The sequence below is a fragment of the Crinia signifera genome, chromosome 3 (genome assembly GCF_055691185.1).
Source record: "Crinia signifera chromosome 3, ASM5569118v1, whole genome shotgun sequence".
Taxonomy (NCBI): Eukaryota; Metazoa; Chordata; class Amphibia; order Anura; family Myobatrachidae; genus Crinia; species Crinia signifera.
In genome coordinates this window covers 153,989,559-154,016,037 of record NC_139219.1, presented here as the reverse complement: position 1 = coordinate 154,016,037, position 26,479 = coordinate 153,989,559, and the positions used below count along the sequence as shown (strand labels likewise).

Sequence of the window (26,479 nt, the reverse complement as noted above, 5' to 3'; positions counted from 1 at the left end):
ACACGCCAGTCGCTGACGTCACCAAGCCGACCCTGATCGGCGAGGACTGCAAACCAAGTGGACAGATTTTCTGTTGAGGAATACTGCTTCCTCCATCAGTTAGGGACAGGTAGGGACAGCACAGGCCACCTCTCCTTCACCTTCTCCATAAAGGAGTGTAAACAAGTTTAATAACCTTTTATTTTTCAGGTATCACTCGTATATTTTATTCACTGCTACATTTACATAAGTGCTTTTTAATCCATTAAGCAGGACCGGTAGGCAGAAGTAAATGCTATTAGTGACACAGAACTGGTAAACAGGCAGTCAGACAGGCTCCAGTAGCGGAGTATCCACTAGTAGTGACAGAGACCATACATATATTATATAGCTGAATAGATGCTACTAGAAACATGGACAGACATTCAGCAGGACCAGACTGTGGGGCAGTTCTGGTTACAGACAGACATATGGGTGAAAACACAGGTACATAAGCAGAAGCTCCTAACAGAGCCAGTTTAGGCTGGAACACCTAGGATCAGGCACTTGCACGGAAATAGCAAGCTTAGTGTATCTCATGATATACAGGCTAGTCAGATATAGAGTATGATCTGCTGCAATAGCTAGAAACAAGCAATATAACCATTAAAGAGCTTAGGGAAGGCTGGGTAATATAGGTAATATAGGTAGTATCCCTACTACTGTAGTACCCCTACACATTATGCCACACCGTAGTACTCCTTATATACAGTATATTATAGGTGGGGGTGAGTACTCAATTTTAATTATTGAATGAAAGAACAATAAAGTATTGTTATTTAATTGTTGAATTGTTATATCGCCTTTCCCCCTCTGCCTGAGTACTGATCTAGCATCACTGCAGGACTAGTGTTTTTTTCCTGGTCTGCAATATATCCCAAATACTCCCCTCTACCTGTATCCCAAATACTCCCCTCTACCTGTCCACTACCCAATCACTAACCCCACCACACACACATATAAACACACTCACATGCATATTTATTTATTATTTATTTATTAACAGTTTCTTATATAGTGCAACATATTCCATTGCGCTTTACAAAAGGAGACAGTGATACAACAAACAGGGTATTTACAGATAGTCAAAAGGTAGGAGGGCCCTGCTCGCAAGCTTAAAATCTATAGGGAAATAGGCATTGATACATAAGGATAGACACTGTATTCTTATTGCATCGATTCCAACAGAATGCAAGGTTCTGTGACTGGTTCTGGAATTTGATAAGCTTGCCTGAAGAGATAAGTTTTAAGGTTATAGGTTTGGAGACTGGGGGAGAGTCTTTTTGTGCTTGGGAGGGCATTCCACAGAGTGGGTGCAGCCCAAAGAAAGTCTTGCAATTGGGAATGGGAGCAAGTAATGAGTGTTGATGAGAGACGCAGATCTTGGGAGGAGCGTAGAGGCCGGGTTGGTAGATACTTTGAGATAAGAGAAGATATGTATGTTGGTGTAGTTTGGTTTATGGCTTTGTGTGTAAGTAAAATAATTTTGTATTGAATACGGTGGAATACAGGTAACCAATGAAGTGACTGACAGAGTAGCTTTGCAGACAATGAACGTCTTGGTAAGAAGATTAGCCTTGCAGCTGCATTTATGATGGACTGTAGTGGTGAGAGTCTGTATTGGGGAAGGCCAATAAGTAGACTATTGCAATAATCAATGCATGAGATGATGAGAGCATGGATTAGAGTTTTTGCAGTGTCTTGTGTAAGGTAAGGGCGAATATTGAATATGTTTTTTAGTTGCATGTGGCATGATTTTGAGACAGATTGAATGTGGGGTACAAAGGAAAGTTCAGAGTCAAGGATAACACCTTGGCAGCGAGCTTTAGCAGTAGGAGTGATTGTCATATTCTCAACAGCAATAGAGATATCAGGTTGGTAACTACTATTTAATGGCGGAAATATAATTAATTCTGTTTTTGAAATATTAAGTTTGAGGTGGCGAGATGATATCCAGGATGAAACAGCAGAAAGGCATTCAGAGACATGGCTCAATATAGATGGGGACAACTCAGGGGAGGATAGGTAGAGCTGAGTATCATCCGCTTACAGATGATACTGAAATCCAAAGGAGCTGATTAGTTTGCCAAGAGATGAGGTATAGATTGAGAAAAGCAGAGGACCTAAAAGAGGTAGCGAAGAGTAGGTAGAATCAGAGAAACGAACACTAAAGGAGCTGTTAGATAGGTAGGATGAGAACCAAGAGAGGGATGTGGGCCCTAGGGACCTAGGAATTGTAGTGTTTGTATGAGAAGTGTGTGGTCAACAGTGTCAAAAGCAGCAGAGAGATCTAGAATAATTAGTAGTGAATAGTGGCCTTTAGACTTAGCTGTGATCAGATCATTCACAACTTTAGTCAGTGCTGTCTCTGTGGAGTGTTGGGCACGAAAGCCTGACTGAAGCGGGTCTAGTTGGTTGTGTGAGTTAAGAAAGTGTGTGATGCGAGTGTAGGCATGTCTTTCAAGTAGTTTGGAGGTTCATGGAAGTTGAGAGATGTGACCGTAGTTTGAGAGGGAGCTTGGGTCAGAATTTTGTTTTTTCAGAATCGGAGTAATAACTGCGTGTTTGAACATATTTTAGTTAAGATTGGGATGAGCACAGGAGACAGAAATTTACTTATTTGTGAGGGTATAGAGTCAAGAGGAGAGGTAGTAGAGTGGGACGAAAAGTGCAGATACTTCATCTTCATTTGTGGGATCAAATGAAGTAAATGCGTCAGAGGGCTCAGGCATGGAATGGAGCAGATCACCAACTGAGTTGGAGGATAGCAATTCATCACTGATCTTGCCAATCTTATCCCCGAAGTAGGAAGCAAGATCTTGTGCATGGATAGTGGCTGGTGACTTGGGTGAGGGAAGGTTGAGAAGGGATTTAAATGTATTAAAAAGACGATTTGGGTTAGAAGCTTGAGTAGAAATGAGAGTTTGGAAATAGGTTTGTTTGGCAGTTTCCAGGGCACAACTATAGGACTGGTAGATAGTCTTATATGTAAAGAAATCCATTGGACTGTGAGATTTATGCCACACTCAATTTTGTGTGAGAGATTTTGTAGGTGTCTTGTTAATTTAGAGTGCCACAGTTGGCGTCTAGGCCTACAGAGAGTGTGGTGGGTAACTGGAGCCATTTCCTCCAGGGCTGTTTTGAGAGTTAGGTTTAGGTGTGATACCGCCATCTCAGGAGTAGTGAATGCAGAAATAGAAGCAAGCTGTTGTTGCAGAAAGGAGGAGAGTACTTGAAAATTAATATCATTAATATTTTTGCGGGCTTGAGGTGGATTAAGGGACTTCAGGGTTTTTGAATTTGAAGTACTAGCGGAAAGCATGCAGGTGATAAGGTTGTGATCTGAGAGAGGGAAAGTAATATTGGTGAATTCCGACACTGAGCACAGCTTAGTGAAGAAGGCAGTGGCCCTCCCCATGAGTAGAGGAGTCAGTCCATTGAGAGAGGCCGAGAGAGTAGGTTAGAGAGAGAAGTTTGGAGGCATAAGCAGCAGATAGATTTTGGGCTATCAATAGCAATGTTGAAATCACTCATGATGATGGTTGAGATGTCAGAGCTGCCAGGGCTTGCCAGACTAGGCACTGAGGCACAGCCCGGAAAATTCTCGGGATTGCCACTGAAGGGGTTAAGTGAAATGTCACCAGCTAATAGAAGCAGTAGAGAAAGATGGGTGTAGCTGCAGGTGGTTTGTGAATTTTGTTTATGGTGACAGTTTGTGGATGTTATTGTCAATGTAGAGAGATATGTAAAAATCTCATGAGTGTTCATAAGAGGGTCATGGATAATTGAGGCAGAAATGTGTATAGGGGGCTGAGTTTCAGGGAGAGAGAGGCCCTTATTCTGATTGACGCGGACTTTACCGCATTCTTACGGATCGCGTCTTTTCGCCGTCTGCGCATGCGTGGAGAACGCAACGCGCATGTGCCACGCCTAGACTCCGTACCAGTTCGGCAAAATCCCGTCCCAAACTGTTGGCCGCAATCAGTCGGGAAATATGGGCGTATTATGGGCGTCATGCGGAATGGCACATGGGCGTAGTTTCAAAGTGGGCAAAACGGGGCGGAAACATGGGCGGACACGGGGGAGTACACTTATGTTGGGGGGCGTACATTCGGAAACCACTCCGAATGCACGCGATCAAAAAGGCCAGAAATGTGCGGTGTCCACAAGTGTACTATTGCTTTGCGGACACCACTCGTTCATGCGGTAGGCGAACGTACGCCTAATGACTACAACCATTAACACCTGAACCCAATAGAATCTACTCCTTTACTCATTACTCACTAATAGGACGCTTGTCAGTGCTTTAATTGAAACCATTGCTGCTTCAAGGAACCCGTACTAAACACCCACAGGATCCATGAGGATAGGTAATTGAATAAGTGGGTCATGTGATGTATAGCAGAAGATACTTCATAGTGGGTTGTTTGGCGTAAATACTCCGCTTACGTGCGGTAGCACCGCTTGGCTCCCGTTCGGATGCGGTATTCCCGAGCATACTCTGTAATACTCTGTAATACCGTGCCGAATCGGAGTGTTTCTCCCGCACACGCATGGTTTGTATGTCGTCCGTAAACACGCCCTGTTCTTAAAGAGTGAGTCCGTCCGAATGCGGAGGACACGTGGGCGTTTCTACGGACGATGGCCGCACGCGGCAAAACACCGTGGCGTGCGGACCGCACCGTAAGAATGCGGGAATATCCGCACCGATCAGAATAAGGGCCAGAGAGAGAGAGAGAGAGAGAGAGAGAGAGAGAGAGAGAGAGAGAGAGAGAGAGAGAGAGAAGAGACTGATTTTGAGAGAAGACCAATGCAGAGCAATAATTTGTAGTACATGGTGTATTTGAACAGATTTATATAGGCAGAGAGAGTTATATTAGACTTGCAATAGTTAATACCAGCTTACTGACTATAGATTGAATACAATGCTATGGCTTGCAGTGAAGTAAATGTTTTAAGTTGTCAAGTTACCCTCTATTAGGCCAAGCAGACACCAGCCTAATATGGCTCCAACTAGCAAGGCATCAATGTCAACATTTTTCAAACACAGGTAGAACAATTTAGAAGCAGATTATGTTCTTAGAATTGCTGTATGACATACACAAACAGGCAGCATAGTGAGTGTGAGTATATTGGAATGCAAGGTAGGTACATATTGCAAAAGGGTGAATGGCACATAGGGCCTTTTTCTAGTTCACTCTTTCTGACAAAATCCTTCTTAGATGGACAAAACCATGTGCACTGCAGGGGGGTAGATGTAAAATGTGCAGAGAGAATTAGATTTGGGTGAGTTGTTTTGTTTCTTTGCAGGGAAAATACTGACTGCTTTATTTTTACACTGCAATATAGATCTCACTTTGAAGTAAAACCCCACCCAAATCTAATTCTCTCTGCACATTATACATGTACCCCCTGCAGTGCACAGGGTTTTCAGAAAGAGTGAACTAGAATAAGGCCCATAGTTTTTTAAACGTTCCTAGGCTTAAAGATGTTTTGGTGATGAGTTCATCTGTTTTCATCCTGTTTATGTCCTGAATAAGTCCTGAATTTGTTGTTTCATTATATAACCCTTTTAAATAAACCCTTCTAATATAACCCAACAGCCCAGGCTTCAAAAGCCTAGTGAAGCTCCCTATGGTGACTCACTTCGGCCTCTGTGCATCACTGTTATTACTAGCACCACATACAGGTTGAAGAAAATCACAAAGCACAGCTCTCCCAGTAAGAGATGTCCTTTGAAATAGAACAACTTTTAGTTTTAAGACCCAGGAGTCCTTCTTTGCATGCATTGGGTACGTACACGCTGTGGGGGTGCTGGGAGGGGTCGGATTGGGTCCCTCTCAGAGGGAAATGTAGAGAGAAACCCATAGGCTTCTGTTGAGTTATTCCACCTAAATCCAGTGTTTTCAAGTTATGCATCACATTCCAGAGCTTGGTAATATGGCAGTTAGCAACCACTATAGAACATTGGAAGAAGCATGACAAATATCAGAGATGTCTGCTATACTCCCTAGATCAGGGCTGGGCAACACCGGCCCTCCAGATGTTAATGAACAACACATCCCAGGATGCTTTGCATTAGTTTTGCTATGTGGCCATGCTGAAACTGATGCAAGGCATGCTGGGATGTGTAGTTCACTAACATCTGGAGGGCCGGTGTTGCCCAGCCCTGCCCTAGATGATCCCTAGATGATCCATCCCAAATAACTTTTTACATTTTGCAGGTATCTCTGACAATGTCTGTTTTAGAGGTTAATAAATGCTATCACCGAACAAAAGAAAAATGTAGCTGCTGTTAAATAATCTTATTTGTTTTACTTGTAAGGTGATAATAATTATGAGCTCCAGAATGCCCATGATAGCATACTAATATAACTTTAAGAAAATTGCCAACACTAACTTCAGTATATTTGTGAAATCTGCGCTAATTTACATGAAACAAGGCTGATATGAAGTGATAAAGCTCCTTAATAGGAGTAAAACGCGTATTTATTACCGGTTATTTATATAGCACATACATATTCCTCAGCACTTTACAGAGAATATTTAAACAAACATTCACACCAGTCCCTGCCCCAGTTTAAGCTTACAATCTATGGGGTAGATTTATGAAGCAGTGATAAGGGAGGAGAAGTGATAAAGTGCCTGGTACTTTATCACTGGCCAATCAGCTTCTGACTGTTAAGTTACAGGCTGGGTTTAAATAGGAGCTGATTGGCCGGTGATAAATTGCCAGGCACTGTATCACTTCTCCTCCCTTTATCACATAAATCTACCCCTCAATTCCCTACCACATGTACATGCACACACACACACAGGCATTCTAGGGTTCATTTTGTTTGGAGGAACCTACCATTATATTTTTGGATTGTGGGAGGAAACCGTATATAATATACAAACAAAGATCCCTTACATGTGCAGGAGAGGTAACACAAGTGCCCAGCTATATTGATATCTATCTCCCATAGTGGAAAATCAAGCTAAAAACAGGGCCCCACTGATGTGACTGTGGAACTTATTTATTTACGCTTCCTATTGGAACATTTCTGCAGGACAATTAAGTCCATTCATTCCTAGAAGCTGAATGCTTCACATACTTGTTTGCAAATATCTAACTAAGGGGACCTAAATGTAACTATTAACGATCTACCTCTCTATTTTAGTATTATATGTATGTATGTATATTTAGTCAAAATTGATTTTTAATATGTCTTGAACATGCATTATAATTTAATTTAAAATGTATGACTCTAAAGTATATTATAGTTTATTATTTAATAATTTTTTACATTGTATTGATGTGTTGGTATATCACTTCATATCAGCCCTGTTTCATGTAAATTACAGCAGAGATCACAAGTACCATATATACTCGAGTATAAGCCTACTTTTTCAGAACAGTTTTTATGCTGAAAAAGCCCCCCTCGGCTTATACTCGAGTAATGTTCCCACTTGAGTCAATAAGTTTTCCCAGTTTTTTTTTGTTGTAAAATTAGGTGCCTCGGCTTATATTCGGGTCGACTTATACTCGAGTATATACGATATATTAAACTAATAATTGCTATAATGTACCTTGTTTATGTATGAAGTCAAAATCAATAAAAATGATTGATTTAAAAAAAAAATACAATACGCCCCTATAAAACATCAGTAAATGTTATCCTTGATCACATAATTTTGCTGCTCATAGAAGTAAAGTGCTGTACAGTATATGACTACACTGAAGATTGTTGAAGATATCTGTAGTCTGGAGACTATCAATTGATGGGTCTCTCTGCAGTACATGACTGGGAATGAAGGTTTCAGTGTACAATATATTACAGGCAATAAAAGGTAATGTATATGTGGGCAGCAGGGAGTGACTTATCTGTGTAATTTAAAGCCAGTGATGTAAGTTATAACAATATATATTGTAATTATAAGAGCATATTCATGCATGAATGTAGAGGGCAATAGTTGAGGATAATAGTCCTTTATGGGGATGATCGTTGGTAATCATGCCAAAAATGTTACTGATTTATCCTTATATCAGTGGTTCCCAAACTTTTTTGAATCACGGCGCCCTAGAGCATCAAAAAATGTTCACGGCACCCCTAGGTGAATGTTTTGTTATTGAGAAATTCCCAAAACAATATTAAATTAAGTAAATTGTTTTTATATATCATTCTTAGGGTCATTTATGCTGTGAGGGACTTGCTACTTATTGTCCCCATATGTCATGTTTGGCAGCCACAAGCACTGGGATTGCCTGTTAAATTGATCATAAATAATTTTAATTTGTCCTGGACCACCAATCCAGGGCACCCCTGCAAGTCTCCCGAGGCACCCCAGGGAGCCACGGCACACAGTTTCGGAACCACTGCCTTATATATACCTCAAACTAGAGGAACGTTGTTGAATGCCTACTCAAAGCGCTGTCATTGTCCATCAAGGCAAACATACACTATCAGAAATAACTAAGGATTCTTGAAGTCTGTATGATTACTTGTACTACTTTTTGTTCAATGGAAAACAAATCTGTCCAATTTTTTTTACAGAAGTTCTTGCCTACCTGATCAAGTAGACAACTGTGATAATCACAGGAATTAATATTTAATAATGACAATTTATAGTCTACAAGTGCCTAGTGTGGGAGGATAAAAGGATAAAAATGGGGGTTCTGGTTGATTTGAAAGGCTGCAAATTCGTAACCTTGCGAGTCCACCAAACCCCGCCCGGCGAATGCCAGTCCGCCCGCCTCCTATAGCAGCATGTGTCCCCACGCACAGGCTGCGAATGGATGATTAACATAAACATCCATTCGTATGCTGCGGGGAACACCCACATCTTTCAATGGTTGCCGACCATCAAAAGATGTGGAATGTGCAATCATATAAAAGTGACTTTCAAGAAACTTACATAAGCGTGCACACTAGGATGGAAATGGGCAGGTAGCTGACCTCTGGTGATGTAATCTGCCCACCCCCGTGTCACAGCCTCATTACCATGAGAACGCCCATGAATTGGAACGACCACTGAAGTAGATCATGGTTACAGGTACATGACGTAATTGAACTCTGAATGATAAAAACTCAATCCTGCCTTTCATCCGAAAGAATTTTGATCCAAATGATGTGATATCCATTCATCTGAAGACCGGAGAACAATTACAGTATTGACAGGACAAAAGCAGAACAAAGAACACAGACTACAATAGATTAGTTAGTAGTTTATAGTGCAAAACAAGCACAAAGCAATATACATTATTTTATTCTTTGGGAAATCAATGCTTTTACTCCAAAGAATTTACTGTATTTTATTCTATAGTACAGTGGTCCCAAACCCTTAAGTACCCCCAACATTTTCCACGTCACCCGGCAGGTGCACAGGTGCATTATTCAGACACATTTTAAGAGATCCACAGGAGAAGCTAATTATTTCACTTGTGATTCTGGCCCTTATTCTGGTTGGTGCGTACTTTCCCGTATACTTTCGGCTGGCGTTTTTTAGCCGTCTGCGCATGCGTGGGGAACGCTATGCGCATGTGCCACGCATGGCCTCCGTACTCGTTCTCACTAATACCGTACAGAAATGTGCACCGCAATCACTCGGGCAATATGGGCGTGTTATGGGCGTCATTCGGAATGACACAGGGGCGTACTTTCAAAGTGGGCTAAACTGGGCGGAAACATGGGCGGACACGGGGGAGTACACTTATTTTGGTGGGCGTGCATTCGGACAGCACGCCGAATGCACGCGAACAAAAAGCCTAGAAATGTGCGGTGTCCATAAGCAAGTATTGCTTTGCGGACACCACTCGGTCATGCGCTAGGCAATCGGAACGCCTAATAAGGACGGACGCACCTCAACCAATGTCAGCTGAACACAATACAATCACCTACTTTACTCATTACTTGTTAATTACACGCTTCTCACTGCCTCAATTGGACCCATTGCAGCTTAAATGGAACATTACTAAGCACACACATATATGCTGCACTTGTCACACACTTTTACACTGCAAATAATGAACACAACTTAATATAAATAATACAAATACACATGTCACTTCTACATGTATCAATTAAACCACACATTTGGGGGAAACAAAAAAACATTTATTGAAGGAACTTATCAAATAAATTAGAAATCGCAACAAAATAAAAGGTACCATAGCAGGAAGACAATGAAATAATATATACAAAATCCATGTATTATAGACATACATAGCCACAGCAGAATCATTAGGAACACATCAGGTGGCTTCACAACAAAAGTACAGCACCAACACTTCAAGTACAGCACACAGTAATGGTAGCCGAAACAGGGCAACAGGGGAACCAAACATGACATTCGAAATGAGGGCAAATGTGGTGACCCTCGGCACGGAATTTGACACAGGATGCTGACACACACAGCTCAATGGAAGATTTGGGAAGACATAAGGGTGGAGATTAATGGGGACACAAGTTCATTTGCGGGCACGTTTGCCCCTGCCAGGCTCCTTGCCACGTGCAGCAGCTCTTCTGCCACGGCCACGGCCACTGTCAGATGGTGGGCCAGGTGGAGCACATGCTGGGGAGGGGGGGGATCGTATTCCCCCTCTGGCAGCAGGGAGTGATGATGGTGGGAATGTACCAGAAACGGGTGACATTAGGACCCTATTGGTGGTAACTAGCTCCACCATAAGATCATTATGGCGGAAGAGGAGTTCATTTTGCCGCAGGGCTTGATCAGCCAGCACCTGCAGGCTAGCAGCAATAGATTGCTGGCTGGCACTCATAGCCTGCAGGCTCGCAGTAATACTCTGCTGGCTGCTGGTCAAGCCCTGCAACACCTCCTCGGCCCTACGCACCCGCTCTGATGCCGACTCTCCCTGCTGCACAATATTTTCAAGCACATGCCCCCACGTGGCCAATTCAGCCGCGGACATTGGCGGCTGCTGCTGCACGGGCCTGCTACTGGGGCCAGGTGGCACAGACTCCACAACCTCCTCAAGAGATTGTTGACCAAGCGGTGGGGATGCTGTTGAAAGAGAAAATTCCAATTACCACACATTCCATGCAAAATTCGAAACATCTACTTATGGCCTGGCAAATAATTACCTTCAAGCAAAGAAGCCATGACTTCCGCTGGGGCCTCGCTGTCCATGGTGCTCACCCCACGGACCTCCTCCACTGCAATGCAGCACTCTGCCATCTGTTCCAGGGGGGTGAGCTTCAGCTTTGAAGGCATGGGGCCAGCCCCAGAGGTGTGGCTGTGTTCCCACCGCTGGGTCAATTTCTTTTTGAGGTTTGTTTTGAAGTCGTGCCACCTGCAATCAAAGTGTACATATTAATACATGTCACTCCTCATGTTTGCTGTAGCACCCATTGCAATCTGCAACATAATACAACATGTGCCTCATGACACCAAACTTACATTATATTAAATTTGAAAACCAACAATTAGAAGATACACTCACACTCACCCTCCAATAACTATCAATTCAATGACATGGCAAACATGTCTGTGGCTTGAATCAACGTCACAGCCCATTGACCAACTCCATCTAATATCTAATGTAAACATTACTGGACTTGTACTGCTCAAATGTAACACACATGAACTTGCCTCTTCTTAACGTGCTCCGCCTCACGAACTTGTGGAGCCACCATATTAATCTCCGCCGTTATGTCCTCCCAGATCTTCCATCTCCTTGTGTGTGTCAACTTTTCCGGTGGGCACTCGATCAAATCCCGTGCCCGGGTCACCAGGATGGCAAGCTCCTGCGGTTCATATGCCATGTTTCTGGTGGTTGGTTCCTCTGTTGCCCGATTGCGGCCACGACCACTGGCACCGCCACTGCCACTGGCACCGCCACTGGCACAGCCACTGCCACGGCCACGGCCACCGGTTGCTGTACTTGAAGTGCTGGCCAGGCTACTCTGTTGGGAAGCCACCTGCTGTGTTCCCAATGATTCTGCTGATGCTGAGGATGGGACAGCTGCCGATTGGCGTGATGTCGATGGCCCACCTGGCTGCTCTTCCCCCAATGGCTGGTCTGGGTTGAGGGGGACATAGGTGGTGTTGGACTCCATGCGGGCCAAGAGGTTCTGCACCACCTGTTCTTCCTCTGACTCTGAGCCAGCCATGTTTGCAACAACTTTTTGCCTTTCTAGCACAACTTTAAATACTATTTTTGTAATTGGCGTAAATCAGCTACAACCTGCGTTTCTTACGGCCGCGTTCCGTACGGCAGCGTCAACCGTGCGGCGCATAGGCCACGCCCCTTGCTGAGGAAAAATATTTAAAAAAAAACTGGCAAACTGAGTAAGTCTGATTTAGTAGGTAAATGCAGATTTGAACACCAATGACCAAATAAAACTGAGGTCACACATGAAATTGCACTTGTTTGGTATGTAGTACAACTGACAATACCCATTCCATATGTAAATCCAGTCCACCACTTAGGCACAAGTAATCAGTGCTAGTATCCAAATCACATGTGAAAGCTCTCCAAATTCAGCCTTGATGCTAGCTACTTTTCATTCCACCTCTCTAGTATGGCCCAGTAGAAGGTAAGTGTACACATGGCAGCATGGCCTAATTTTGGGAAAAGGTCTGCCACTATTTGCTATGTTTCTGCTGCATAGCTTTCATTATAAAATAGCTGTTTAGTACCTTGTTGAGTTAGGTGTAAGTGTCTAGTGATGCAGACTATTTCACCTGTTGCTTATACCCATGTTTGGTGATTGTTATAGATTATATATAATGGGTTCCCATCTTATTTGACACTGTCTGTTTAGGATGGTCTGCTAAACTATGCAAAGGTACAGCAAGTGTGGGTGTGCAATGCAATGGGTTAGCCGTCTGTTCGGGCGCATACACGCTGTTAGTGTAAAAATGAACAACAAAGTTAATACCAAATATCACTCTGATCAAAAAAAGACAGCACATGATTGCTTGATTTGTGCCATTGCTAAGATGGCGGCATATGGAAGAGCAGCACCCTTTTCTGCTGCGGAGCTCAGGACACTGGTCTCCGTTATGGAGACCAGGCTGGGGCGGGCGGGCCCATTCATAACCAACCGACAGAAGCGCAATGCGTATGCGGTGGCCCGCCGCCGCATATTCGCCCGCACACAGGTGCGGCGGACCATCGCTCAGCTGGAGCGGCGGTGGTCTGACCTGAGGCGTCGGCAGCCGGATTTGCTCCAGCAAATCAGGGGCAGTATTGCTAGATGTGAGTGTTTCTACAGTAAATGTCCATTTGTACCAGATTGCTTACCTGACATTATTTAAGCCAATAAGGTCACCAGCCTGATCATGAGTTAAACATGGCATACACTATATGTGTGCTACTTCCTGTTTGACACCCTGTAATGGTCATAAAATATGTTATTGGGGAGGATTAATGCTTGTGATGCTTACAATGGGCCAAATGTCACAGCATACCTGCCATGTTACAGGCTGTATTTTGTAAAGGCCACTAAGGAGCTGTTTGCCTGTACAATTATCAGTACTTATAACCTTTGCATTTATAGCTTGATAAGGCTTAATACAAATGACCACTAATTGGCACTTTTTTGATTTTTCCCAAACACAGCACGTGATCGAGCAAGACAGGCCCGGGAGGAGGCAGAGGCGTCCCAGGCCCAGGAGGAGGCGGAGCCAGCTATGGCCGAGGAGGGTGCAAGTGAAGAAGGGGTGGTGGAGGCAGAGGAAAGGGAGGAAGTGGTGGAGGATGTGTGGGCAGTGGAGGCGGAGGTGGTGCCTTTGGAGGACGAGGTGGCAGCCGAGGAGGAGGTCAAGGCAGCCGAGGAGGGCCAGGAAGAGGGGGAGGATGAGGAGGCCTGTGAGGTGGAGCAGGCGGCCGAAAGTGGTATGTATACATAAAGAATCATTCTTCCTTTTGTCATCTACTATTTGATATGTAGCACTGGTGATTCAATTGTGTTTGAAAATACTATAAAGTCAAACAACAAATTGGGTAGCAACAGACACACTTTGGGGTTAGATAGGGTGGCCAAACCATCCCTTTCATCCTGGACACATATTAATGACACAGGTTGTGCGGATGGCTTTCAGGTCGATTTTAAGTGCCACTGAACCTGTGTAGTTAATCTGTATCCTGGAAGAAAGGGATGACTTGCTGATGTAAGGGTTACATGTCCCTGCTGCAAGCATACAATCTGTAGCCTCATATAGGTGAGTAGAGTTTACTGGTGATTGATCTTTGTAAACTAGATTCAGTATGGCATAAATGGAGTATGGACAGGCGTGGCTTAGACTGGAGTAACAAGTGGTCAGTGCCCCTGGGCCCTCCTGTAGCTAACCACCCCCTGCGGTCTGCATGTATGTTTGGCACCATAATTGTTTGTTGATTTTGTGTTTGTAATGATTTTGTGCATGGGAGTGGGTTAGTGCTGCAGCTTCACCTAACTGGCATTATGACAATGATTTCTGGAGCAGACCATCAGCAGGCAAGCCATGCTTGATTGCACAAATGTACTGAGCATTCCTGAGAGTTGTGTAACTCCCCGGCCACGCTCCATCATATAACAGACACTGAACTTTGTTTGCAGAATTGGGATTGGTGCAGCGCGTGACATGCTTCTCAGAGCTTAGTCATGGGTGGGTTTGGATTGAGAAGGAGCACTATGACTGTGAGGTGTTCTACAGAGTAAAGGGTAGAGGGGAAAAAACAGGCTTTCCATGTAGTATGTATGCATGTATGTATAGCTGTATGTGTCATATATATAGTTATATATGTGTCTATATACATATATATATATATATATATATATATATATATATATATACAACGATGAGGCCGGCACTCAGGTCTGCAGGTGGATGCCTGTTGCTTGCTCCGGTGCCCTCTTTCAAAAGGGGTGTCCTTAAGTAATATGCAGCAACAAATAAGTGGCACTCGGAGGTTTGTTTAAATGGTGAAAAAACAGGAATATTTATTCCTAGTGCAGGGAAAACGTTTCGGAGCACGGGGGCCCCGTCGTCAGTTCAGGTAACTGAACTGACGACGGGGCCCCCGTGCTCCGAAACGTTTTCCCTGCACTAGGAATAAATATTCCTGTTTTTTCACCATTTAAACAAGCCTCCGAGTGCCACTTATTTGTTGCTGTATATATATATATATATATATATATACACACACCTGTCACGGTGCATGTTTAAAATTTAGGTATGACTATGTTAAATGTATGCATGAATATCATTATTAATTTTTCTATTTTTATTTGGCCCACAGATGAGCCAGCCCAAGCACAAGAGGGTCTCCGTGGGGCCCTCTTCCGAATTCGAGCCCACATGCGCCAGGTCATGGCGGAATTGGACCGGCTACTGGATGGGGCCAATTAATTTATTTATTTTTTATATAATCTATATGTTTTGTACAGTTAATAAATAGTTAATTACAGTTCGAAGTTGTCTGTGTTTTTTTATAACATGCAAAAGTATATGTGTAACTTGTTTAAAATCTTTTACATAAGCAAAATGTAAATAGTGTATATAGATGTATGTTAGGGTCACATGCTGTAAGGGTTAATGTGTGTAATGAATGTACTAGGAATGTGGTTCAGTATAGATTAGGATTTAATTGCTTCAAATAGATTACAATCCCTTTTTAATGAGGTTGCCTAATTGCCTAAGTGGGTCATGTGATCGCTGTGTGTACTCAGTACAAAAGTGTTGTATTTAGCGTAAATACTCCGCATCGGTGCGTACGGACAGCTTCCCGTCCGTTTTAACGCGGTAGGACCGTGCTTACGCGGTAAAACCGTGCAGAATCTGTACGTGTCCACCGCACACGCACGGTTTGTATGTCGTCCGTACACACGCTCTGTTCTTAAAGAGTGAGTCCGTCCGAATGCGGAGGACACGTGGGCGTTTCTACGGACGATGCCCGCACGCCACCGCACAGCGTGGCGTGCGGCCCGCACCGTAAGAAATCGGGAAAGTACGCACCGATCAGAATAAGGGCCTCTGTGTGGAGACCTGTAAAACGTGCACTGTTGGGCGTACTTGAGGACCAGGGTTGGGAGCCCCTGCTATAGTAGCTTGTATAAGCGGTGGTCAATCTGAATCACAGATAAGTAATCGCTATTTGATACATATTCCTGATGAAAATGAGGAGAAATAATGACTCTCGTGGGAAAATCAAGTTTGCTTAAATGGGAAGTAATTAATTTCAAATTTGACATTTTTGTATTAGTAATTATTTTAAGGTTAATTTGCATTGGTGCTTAAATCTTACTCAAAACATTTAGAAGAGACGTAAAATTAGGATGTTACTATCATGAGGCTGCGGGTGCTTTTGAGACTTTTTCTGTGTCTATTATCACAAGAAAATTAGGTCGAACTTGATGTGGGAATTTTAGTTCATTATCCAGTGTAATGGATGGAAGTCAGGGAAAGAATCAGCTGGAAATGGTGAGGTTGACAGCGTAAGATTTGCATTTGCTTTGTTCGTAGGATTAATTGCAAATGTATCCAACAAAAGAACTGGATTTATACATGAACAAGCTTGACATGGAAAGAAAATTGGATATGGATTGCTGCTTTCTCAACTAATGAAGTTTAATGTTAAAAGAATTCCCCATAGGCTGTGTTGTATTATAACACACAAATATAATGAAAAGAGGCATACAATCCAGCACTCCTATGGTATGGTTAATGGTTGCTGCAAGAGATTTTTTAAGGGCAATACCTGCAATAAATTGGACCAATACACAAAGCATAGAGGACAAGAGAAATACATTATACTCTAATGGTGGAGTTTTCTTTTGTTATTTCTATTAATCTTTCTCCTGCCTATCTACGATAACATGCGGGATCCATGAACACTAATCTAATTAAAATAATGATATATTTTGCATTTGTTAAATCTGTATGTGGTGTATTCAAATGTATCAACACTCTTTACACAAAATAGCTGAATGTTAGTATTGTTCGTATTATCTTGTACAAATCAGATAAATCCTGGTTACAACAGATTTCTGAATAATCTATTAATTTTATAATAAATATTAAATTCCAATATGAGATTGCTATGCTTATTAGGAGTATGACTGAACCTGGATGTGCCAGAAGGCTTGGACACTTGGGCTGTGATGTCAGTAAGACCTTTTATTTTTTTGTATATCCTATAATCCCCAAAAGAGTCACATAGCAATGAAAACCTATATAGGTATTATGTAGGCTGTCAGGAACCACAGGATTCGCATTGTTCGAGCGCGTCATTTACTTACTCCCTGGTGTGTTCCCAAGGGCCTTGAACAACTCATCTAAATCAGTGGATTCTATCAGCGTCAGTTTCCAGGCCCCTGGCTTCTGCACGTTACCAAGCTACCTGAGTGCTGCTGCTTGCTGCATCCTGATACCGAGTCCGACTGCCTCCAGAATGTCACTACCACAGTTATCATCTCCACTTATCAGGTCCTGGCAGTCTGTGTCATAGCTGCAGAAGTCCACCTCAATCAATGGCTTCAAAGCCGCACCTGCCCTCGACTGCCTAGCTGCACCCGTTACCGGCTCTCAAGCCAAACTTTTCCTTGGCTCCCAGGCAGCACCCTTTACCAGCTCCCAAGTTGCATTGGTCCTCGGCTCTCGGGCTGCATATGGAACTGGCTCTCAGGCCGCATCTGCCACCAGCTCCCTAGTTGCATCTGCCCTCAGCTCTCAGGCTTCATCTGCCACCAGCTTCACAGCTGCATATGCCCTCAGTTCCAGGCTTCCAGGCCGCATCACTCATTGGTTCCTAGGCCTCATCCGTCTTTGGCTTCCAGGCCGCATCCATCATCGGCTCCTAGGCTACATCCATCATCGGCTTCCAGGTTGCATCTGTCATCGGCTCCCAGGCCACATCTGTCATTGGCTCCCAGGCTGCATCTATCACTGGCTTCTGGGCTGTATCGCTCACCGGCTTCCAGGCCGCATCGCTCACCAGCTCCCAGGCTTCTAGGCAGCATCGCTCACCGACTCCCAGGCTACATCTATCACCGGCTTCTAGGCCGCATTGCTCACTGGCTTCCAGGCCACATTGCTCACCGGCTTCCAGGCCGCATTGCTCATTGGCTCCCTGTCATGAGCCATTGTGGTTTATTAGTTTCATGTCAGTTCTGTGGTCTTTCCAGTCTGTTTCTGGCTATGGACTCTTTGGTGGCCTCCAGTGGTGAGTCTGTGCCTTTGCAACTCAATCTTCTGTGAGTTGCTCTATGGACTGGGCTGTGGTATAATGACCTCGTTATCTCAGCCTCAGCTGGCAGCATTAGGACTGGGGAGCTGGGATGGATCTTTCCCAGGTGATTGATCACTTGAGTCCTTTTTAAGGCATTCTTCACAGCACTGCCTGACGGTGATAGTTTCTTGTTTCCTGCTGGTCACCTGTCAGGTTACTGCATTATGCTTTGTTCCTGGATAACCAGTTATTTGTTCCAGTGGACTCCTGTGGCCCATATTTATCTGTCCTGGTTCGGTTAGCTTCTTGTTGCAGCTACACACCTGCCTGCCTTCTCCCAGCTGCTGTCTTTCAGCTTGTTCCTGATGTCCGTTTGCTGGAAGTCCTTTTGCAGTCCAGCAGTCCTTTCCTGGTACCGTAAGTTCCCCAGTCTGGGACCAGGTTATTTCTATTATTCTGTTCAGCCTTCCTTTGCTTTCATTTCTACTCTGGAGCTGCCGGAGAGGGCCGCAGCATTGTACTGAACTTTTTTTTGGTGCCATCTGGGTGTTAACTCTGTAATGGCATATTCAGTGTTTTTTGTGGTTTGTTCCGTTTGTCGTGTGCCTTTTTGGTGTGGTGTATTTAACTTGTGTATGCAACTCGGTCACCTGTGGTCTTTCGGCTAGGTCACTGGCACTTTTAGTCACGTTAGCTATTTACGGCAAGCCGCCATTTAGTTTCTATTTTTTTCCTGCGTTAGGTCCTTTAGTTAGTTTACCTCTTGGTTGCATCCATGGGATCACTGATACCTTGTTTCCTTGCAAAGTCCTGGTGGCACGGGGGTTGGGGTGAACCTAATTTACCATTTCGAACATGGATATTATAGGTGAAACTTTAGTTCTGCAGGTATTAGCCATCTCCATGCGTTATCAACAGAGTCAGTGTAGGACTCGCAATGACCACCCTAAACAGCGGTCACGGTTGTGGGTTCACATACAAAATGCTGTAACTCTCCCAGGCTGCATCGCTTCATGATCCCCAGGCCGTGACTAGATTCTAAGTGGCACTCTCCATTTGGCTCCTAGGCCATCTTGTGTGTTTCCTTTCAGAGCTGCAAAAGTATCAGCTAAGTTGTGTTTGAACTTCCAGTGTCTAAACTGAACAGAAGTTTCAGAGTCATCAGGATACCTGTGTTTTTGCTCTTGTTTTATTGCATTTACTGGGACTTTCTATGAATTGCTGAATTATGCCTGTGCAATCAAGAACTCTGCATACTTACATTTATCACCAGAACTTTCATTAAAACTAATATTATTTAATACTCTGAAATATAGCAAGTTATGCACGCATCCATGCTATATTAACCACCCACCTTTAGATTCTCAGCACCCTCCACTGGTCCACTAGTGTCAGTATCGGGAATACAACAGACCCCAAGCCTGACATAGGCTATGGAGATCCTCTAGAGCAGTTTTTCCTCAGGAAGACCTAGGAATGTATCTTCTAATTGGAGGATGTCATGCCTAAGTGCCTGGTCTGGCCTGGATAGTTGTGGGGTGGCGTGCTGAAGGTGGAGCTTTAGGAGTGGGGCAGAACCTGAGTGGCTTGAATAAACTCTTGCTCATGGAGTAGAACTGGAAGAATGAGGAAGATTATGATTGAAATAATATAGCATGAAGGCGTACTTTATTTAGAAAGATGAAAAACACTGTATGGTACTGGGTAGCACTAATAAAGTGTGCAAATTGGTTAATCCAAATATGAATGGATGTGAACCAGACTGGAACATGAGTAGACTTTGGACTGGACTGGGACCGGAATGGACTTTGAACTGGACTCTAACCGGTATGGGCTTTAGACCATCTGAAACTGGAGAAGGCTTTGGCATGGACTTGAACCGGAGTATTATTTGGGCTGGACTGGAACCTGTGTAGGCTTTGGACCAGAATCTAACCGGAATGGAGTTTCCTAGGACAGTGTTTACCTACTAGCATTGAACTGAATGAGCAGGAGCACTTGGAAACTGGAACCTGTACCCAGGGCCGGTGCAAACCCTCTCTGCACCCCAGGCAATCCCCCCCCCCCCCCAACACCCACCCCCCCCATTCCCCCTCTGCCCTCTGTGGGGGGGGTCAGCTCAATGCGCACTACACGCGGCACACGATACTGCGGCGGCGGGGTTTGGGGGGGCGGCCAGGGGGGGGGGTGTCGGGTGCCTGATGCCCGCTGACCCAGCCTCCACGTCCCACCAACCGCCGTACACGCCTCACTGCTACCTGCGGACATCCTCCTCTCCCGCCGGGTACCTCTGCTGCATTCCCCGGACGTGACTTCCTGCTTCAGCCTTCACGTTGCCCGGCTCCCGCAATCATCCCTACATGTGCTCCGGGGGGAGCCTCAGGGGGGTGCGTGTGATACTGCGGCGGGCGCCCGCACACCCCGTGTCCAGGGGTGTGTTTTCTGTGGTACCTCTGCGGTACTGAGCCGCCGAGGAGAGGTACCATACTCTCCTCGGTGGCTCAGTACTGCCCTCCAGTGGCCGGCGCCCTAGGAAAATGCCTAGAGCTGCCTAGTGGTGGCACAGGCCCTGCCTGGACCTACTGGATCACACCAAAAAATGTCAGAGAGCATAGCACTGCATGCATACTTTAGCAGAATTGACATGATAATTGTGTCTGTCCCAAACATGAAGCAGGATTTATAGGACAGGTTTTTCCATTACTGGCTGACACATTTTTTAAAGATCCATACTGTACCTAGTGCTAATTATTACACTACTGATGAGGAGCTATGTAAAACCTGCACTGCTAGGGATGCCTGAAGTCTAAGTTTGGGAAAAAGTGGCTGTAGGGAAGAGAGTCTGAAAAACAAACTTTCTTTTGCAAACACATTTATCTTATATTTCATTTAAAGTAGTCATGAAAATGTAAATAATGTTAGTAATAAATATACATGCATAAATGAACAAGTAGAAGAACTGATCTTTCCAAGCACACACATTTCCAACTCATGTTAAGATGCTTGTCTTTTCTTGCTGGCAGTTGCTCTCTTGTCACTATGGAAGGTGCACTGATTGTTCAGAGATGTAGGTTAACTCAAAGTTAATACACATCTCTGATGGTTTGAAACCTGCACAGTGGCGTAACTCTGGGAAGCAATGGAGTCACCTGCAGCCGGGCTCCTGCTCCTAAGGGGGCAACTCTACTCCCTAGCAAGTTTGAATCATTTCATTAAAAGCCATCAATATCACTTTCGTGGCTGACTCTCCCTCCTAGTAGGATATTAGGGGGGGAAATTTACTAAAGGAAATTTGTAAAAAATAGGTGTATTTGTATCCAGAAATACACTTATTTTTGCCATTTACTATCCCGAAAATACGGCAATTCGTATTCGTATTGATAGCACATCAATACGAATTGCCGTATTTTCGGGATAGTAAATGTCAAAAATAAGTGTATTTCGAAATACAAATACACCTATTTTTTTACAAATTTCCTTTAGTAAATTTCCCCCTAGATGTCACAATCTCTTTATTTTAAACATAATATACATAACATACATATATAAGCAGATGCATACATATATTTATATAAGGTGATGTGTGTGTGTGGGGGGGGGGGGGGGGGGCACCAATATTTATCTTGACTCTGGGCACCTGGTAAGAACTTATGCCACTGCGTAACAAGCCGCACTGTGCATGTGCAGATCCCATCCTGCAGCATCTCTCTCTCTCTCTATTAGGGGTTCCCAAGAACTGTATCTGTGAAACAATGCTCTAAAGAAAATAGGATGTAACTAAGGCACTTTCTGAACATACTGTATACACCAATTACTGTAGATAGTGTTCTTGCATGACATAGGTGACTTTATGCTCAGGAGCATGGATACAATTACTTGACTTGGACTTGAGGGAGTGCTGTCCAGCCTAGTCGATTGTTGCTGCCTCTGTGGGGCTGAATTTGAACTTTACGCCTGGGCTTACTGAAAGAAACTACTGCAGAGACAGCTGCAGCACCTGTCACATGGGGGGAGGGGCTGATGTCACTAGAGGGCTCCTTGGGGGGGGGGGGGGTTAGACAGTTACTGTAAATCCCTCTTCCCTGTCACCTTCTCCCCTGTCCCACAGCAGATGCATGTGGTGGAGGCAGGGATGCCCTCCCTCCTTTTTATCTCTCAGAAATGGGTAAAAACCAGAACCGGACCAGACAGGGTAATGTACAGCCACCCGGTATGGTCCGGGATGTAGTAAAAACTGGAAAGGTCAGGACCATATGGGGAGGCTGCAATCTCTCATTCCTTATTTCTCAGGTGACAGCTGTTACAGGCACCCCTCAGATGGGACACCCCACATACATACACCCTCCCAATACAAGCTCCGGAATGGCAGTTTGATGAATGGAGCCTATCCGGTATGGCATTCCGAGGCCAGATCTAGTTACAGTTTTTACCTAGTTCCTTCTCTTTCTCCCCTCTGTTTGTGGGAAGCTGTAGTTGCCCCTTATGCCCCCTTAGGTATAACACTGAAAAAACTGTTCTCTGTACTTGCTCTTGGTGACACAGAAGTGTTGGTGATTTAGATGTGTATATCTGGTCATTCACCTAACTGTGATCTTATTGTTCATTAATGGAATGATAAAATTGTTTAGGGATATATATGTTTCTGTAGAGTATAATGTATTAAATAAATATATGCATATATTTGGCACCCGGAGATGGGTATTCATCTAGTTTTATTTATTTTTTCTTATAGGTGAAAAAACGGAACTAATTAAATCCCCAACTATTCAATTGCAGCCGTTTTACTGAAAGCATTTTTTTGCCAATAATGCCTTCTAACTTTTTTTTTTCCAGCAAAAAAGCATTTGCAAAAAATGCTTCAAAAAGTGGCAAAAATGGCTGCAATTTTGCTGGCAAAACAAACAACCAGATGTTGTTTGCCACTTCTAAATTTTCCAATAGAATAGGAAAAATCCCCATTCTCCCTAAAAAATTTGAGATTTTTTTTTTTTAAAGAGCTTAAACATTGTATTTATTTGGATGTAATATAATGTGAAAAAAGGGCACTACATGCAGTGTAATGTAAATAAGATTGTGCTACTATGTGTTGTAACTTGAATTGGGGCCACAAATGTGCCGCTGTTGCTTTATTAACTGATGGATGGAGGTTACAAAATCCTTGTTTTGGTCCTGTAATGAGCTACAGTATCTCCCAATGGACCAATAACATCTCTGAGCACCTTGTATTACATTCATTCATTCATTCATTCATTCAATTACTATTAATACAATAATAACATATCATGTATATAATATTTTTAAAGCTGAGGACATTAGATGTTTTGCTATAATGAGCGACGAAATAATGGAATTCTTTGTATGACTGTCACTTATTATATTTCACATTTTAAGTATACAAATATTCAAAATGGTTTACGACTATAAATTAATTTGTTTGTTATGTTGGTCATTGCATATTCAAGTGTATTACAATATTTCATTCTGCTACAATTTCTTTTTTTATTGTATTTTAATGTAAACATGAAAAACAACATCTTGCTACAAATAATTTCACTTAGTACACCATTTTTAAGGCTTTCAGTTTGGAAATCAATTGTAGAAAAGAAAATTAATCTGTCATCACTTCTTAAGTAAATTCAAACATAAAGTACTAAGAAGTCACATCAGAGCATAGAAAATCAACAGCACTTAAAGCCTTATCTACAAGAACTTGCTTCTTAACTGCTGTAAAAATAGATGATGAGCGTACGGAAACTCATGCTCTAGTCCCTTTTACAAATAAGACTAACAAACCACAGGAATACAACTCTAGCACTATGTAAAATATGTTTATTGCTTGTTAACCATCTTCCATTCTCAGCAGTAAGCTTCACATTCCAGAGCTTGGTATATCTGGCAATGCAGCAGTTCCCATAGAAACAGAGGGAGTTGCTTTTATGGGCAAAAAAAAAAGCGAGTTTCCATAGGACCATAGGAAGCGAGGAAGCTTTTTCAGATGAAACTGTCATAACTGCTAATGATACGAAAGGTGCCCATACACGCTGCAATTATGCTTCATTGCATTGTGCTTCATTGCATTGCATCAGTACCGGAGTACATGCGATGCGATGTCCATTAGTACCTATTAACTTTTTTTTAAAAAGTGGGTAAAATCGCATCTCATCGCATCGCATCACACCCGCAAAGTAGAGTACATCGCATCGCATCCACTTCAAGTGCCAAAATCGCATGGCAGCTTGAAGTACAAAACGCACAGCACACAAAATCGGTGCGTGTATGGGCACCTTTACATAAGCCCCTTGCAAGGTGAAAAGATATCTGTCTGAAACTGACTTTCCTTCTAAAGGAAATCAAGATACAGTAGTTCCACTTATTCATGCAAAAGGGAGAGATGAATTAACCACGTTAAGGCATATGCTGCACTTAACACTGGAAAACTGGTGGGATTAACATTTTTCAAATGTACTATCAGTGCACCAAACCTGTGCTCGGGACAGCCCGCCAAGTAACGCTTGGCGTGGTTGTCCCCTTCAATCCCCCCAGCAATCTGCCTCCGGGGCGATATAATAACAGCTACCTAGGTGTTAAACTGCCCCGGCCGCTGTGCCAGGACAGCGCTAGTCTTGCTGCTGGCTCTGGGCTGCACTCGAGATTTCATGCTAATAGCTAGATCTCGCGCATGCCCATTACAGAGAAGGGTTTTTTTTTTTGTTTTTTTTTAATGGTCATGCACAGTGCTGCCCGGGACGCCAATAAGGAGAGCCATGGACACGACTTAACGTCTCTCCTTATCGGCACAAGGGGGGTTAATACATCAGGCTGTAATGGGTGCCTGCTTCTCCTCGTTATACAGGAGAAGCAGAACCTGTTATTTTTAAAATGTTATGGGCGTAATAATACATCTGCCCCAAATTGAGATCTGGAAAAGAGCTGTTGGGCCCCGAATTGGATGGAGATACATGAATATGTGTACATTGGCTTTTGCCTAAGTGCTATTTGCTGGAGCTCATTATTTCCATCTGCACAAAGAGAGTCATCCAACTCACAATAAACCCCACTGCATCATCACAAAATACTATGGGGGAAATTTACTAAGAATAGGAATATGACTAATTCGTATTCTTAATATGAATGAATATGACTGCCACTATACGACTTAAAATTTAGGGCGAGTGCATTAAAGTTGCCCAAAATTGACCCAAAATAAACATGTGGTAACAAAAACAACATGTAAAATGCACAACATGGTACATTTGTAGCACCAGTTATTCAGCATATGTGTATTGTATGTAACTTTAATGCACCAATTGTAATTCTCTAGGATCTTTAAATAGCCGAGGTCAGTAGATTTTTTGCTATAATGTACAACAAAATAATGTAATCCTTTGTATAACTATTAATTTATTTTACATATTAAGTATACAAATATTAAAAATGTTCTATGTGCTATGATTCCGGGTGTTACCCAGCAGCTGTGACCAGGGCTGGACTGGCCATCTGACACTTCTTGCAAATGCCAGAAGGGGCGATGGCCAGGTAGGCCGAATTTGTGCTGTGTGAGTGGCCACGTCTCCAACTGGTCTGCAAATACATGGCCGCTTGCCTCCTGCACTGAGGACATTTCTAGTGCAGGAGACCGCTACAGAGAAAGTGGTGTTGTGGGCCTTTGCAGAGCATGTCAGTCACAGCTCACAGCTCCAGTAAGCCTCAGATCTCTGATACTCCTGCAGGCCGTGCAGCAGTGTACGCGCGCTACTGCGGGGACGTGGTGTAGGAATAACATGTGCAGCTTGTCACCAGTAAGTGCGGGCCCCAGCATCTTCTGGCACCACCAGCACAGGCTGCATGAGAGGATTATCGGAAACAGGAGGACCACGCTGGAGGTATCTGCAGTAAGAGTGCCTCCGAGCAAGCATAAGAGTGCCAGGTTAGTAGCCACTATGCACCCCCTCACAGCCTGACTCTATCAACCCCCACCTACTACAGCATTTACTCTAACCATACCGCCCCCGCAGCATAAACTATAACCAAACCAACCAGCCTGTGGTGTCCTGTGATTATACAGGCGGAGCAGCCTGTGGGGATCAGTTATTATTATACAGGGGGGAGCAGCCTGTGGGTTCCTGTTATACAGGGGGAGCAGCCTGTGGGTTACGGTTATTATTATACAGGGGGAACAGCCTGTGGTGTACTGTTATACAAGGGGTGCAGCCTGTGGGGTCCTGTTATTATTATTTTTTTATTATTATTATTATTATTATTATTATTATTTTTATACAGGAGGAGCAGCCTGTGGGGTCCTGT

The 26,479-nt window shown here is 43.6% G+C and overlaps 2 protein-coding genes across 2 annotated transcripts in view; both read left to right on the top strand.

The window, feature by feature from the left end:
* NKAIN2 (sodium/potassium transporting ATPase interacting 2) overlaps window positions 1-26,479 on the top strand; it is a 794,408-nt gene that overhangs the window by 750,177 nt on the left and 17,752 nt on the right. The gene's annotated exons all lie outside the window — the stretch shown is intronic.
* On the top strand, window positions 13,657-15,901 carry LOC146062413 (uncharacterized). The gene is made up of 2 exons (XM_083174555.1): window positions 13,657-13,861; window positions 15,248-15,901. The coding sequence occupies exons 1-2, from the start codon at window positions 13,657-13,659 to the stop codon at window positions 15,355-15,357; spliced, it is 315 nt and encodes a 104-aa protein (XP_083030681.1). The 3' UTR covers window positions 15,358-15,901.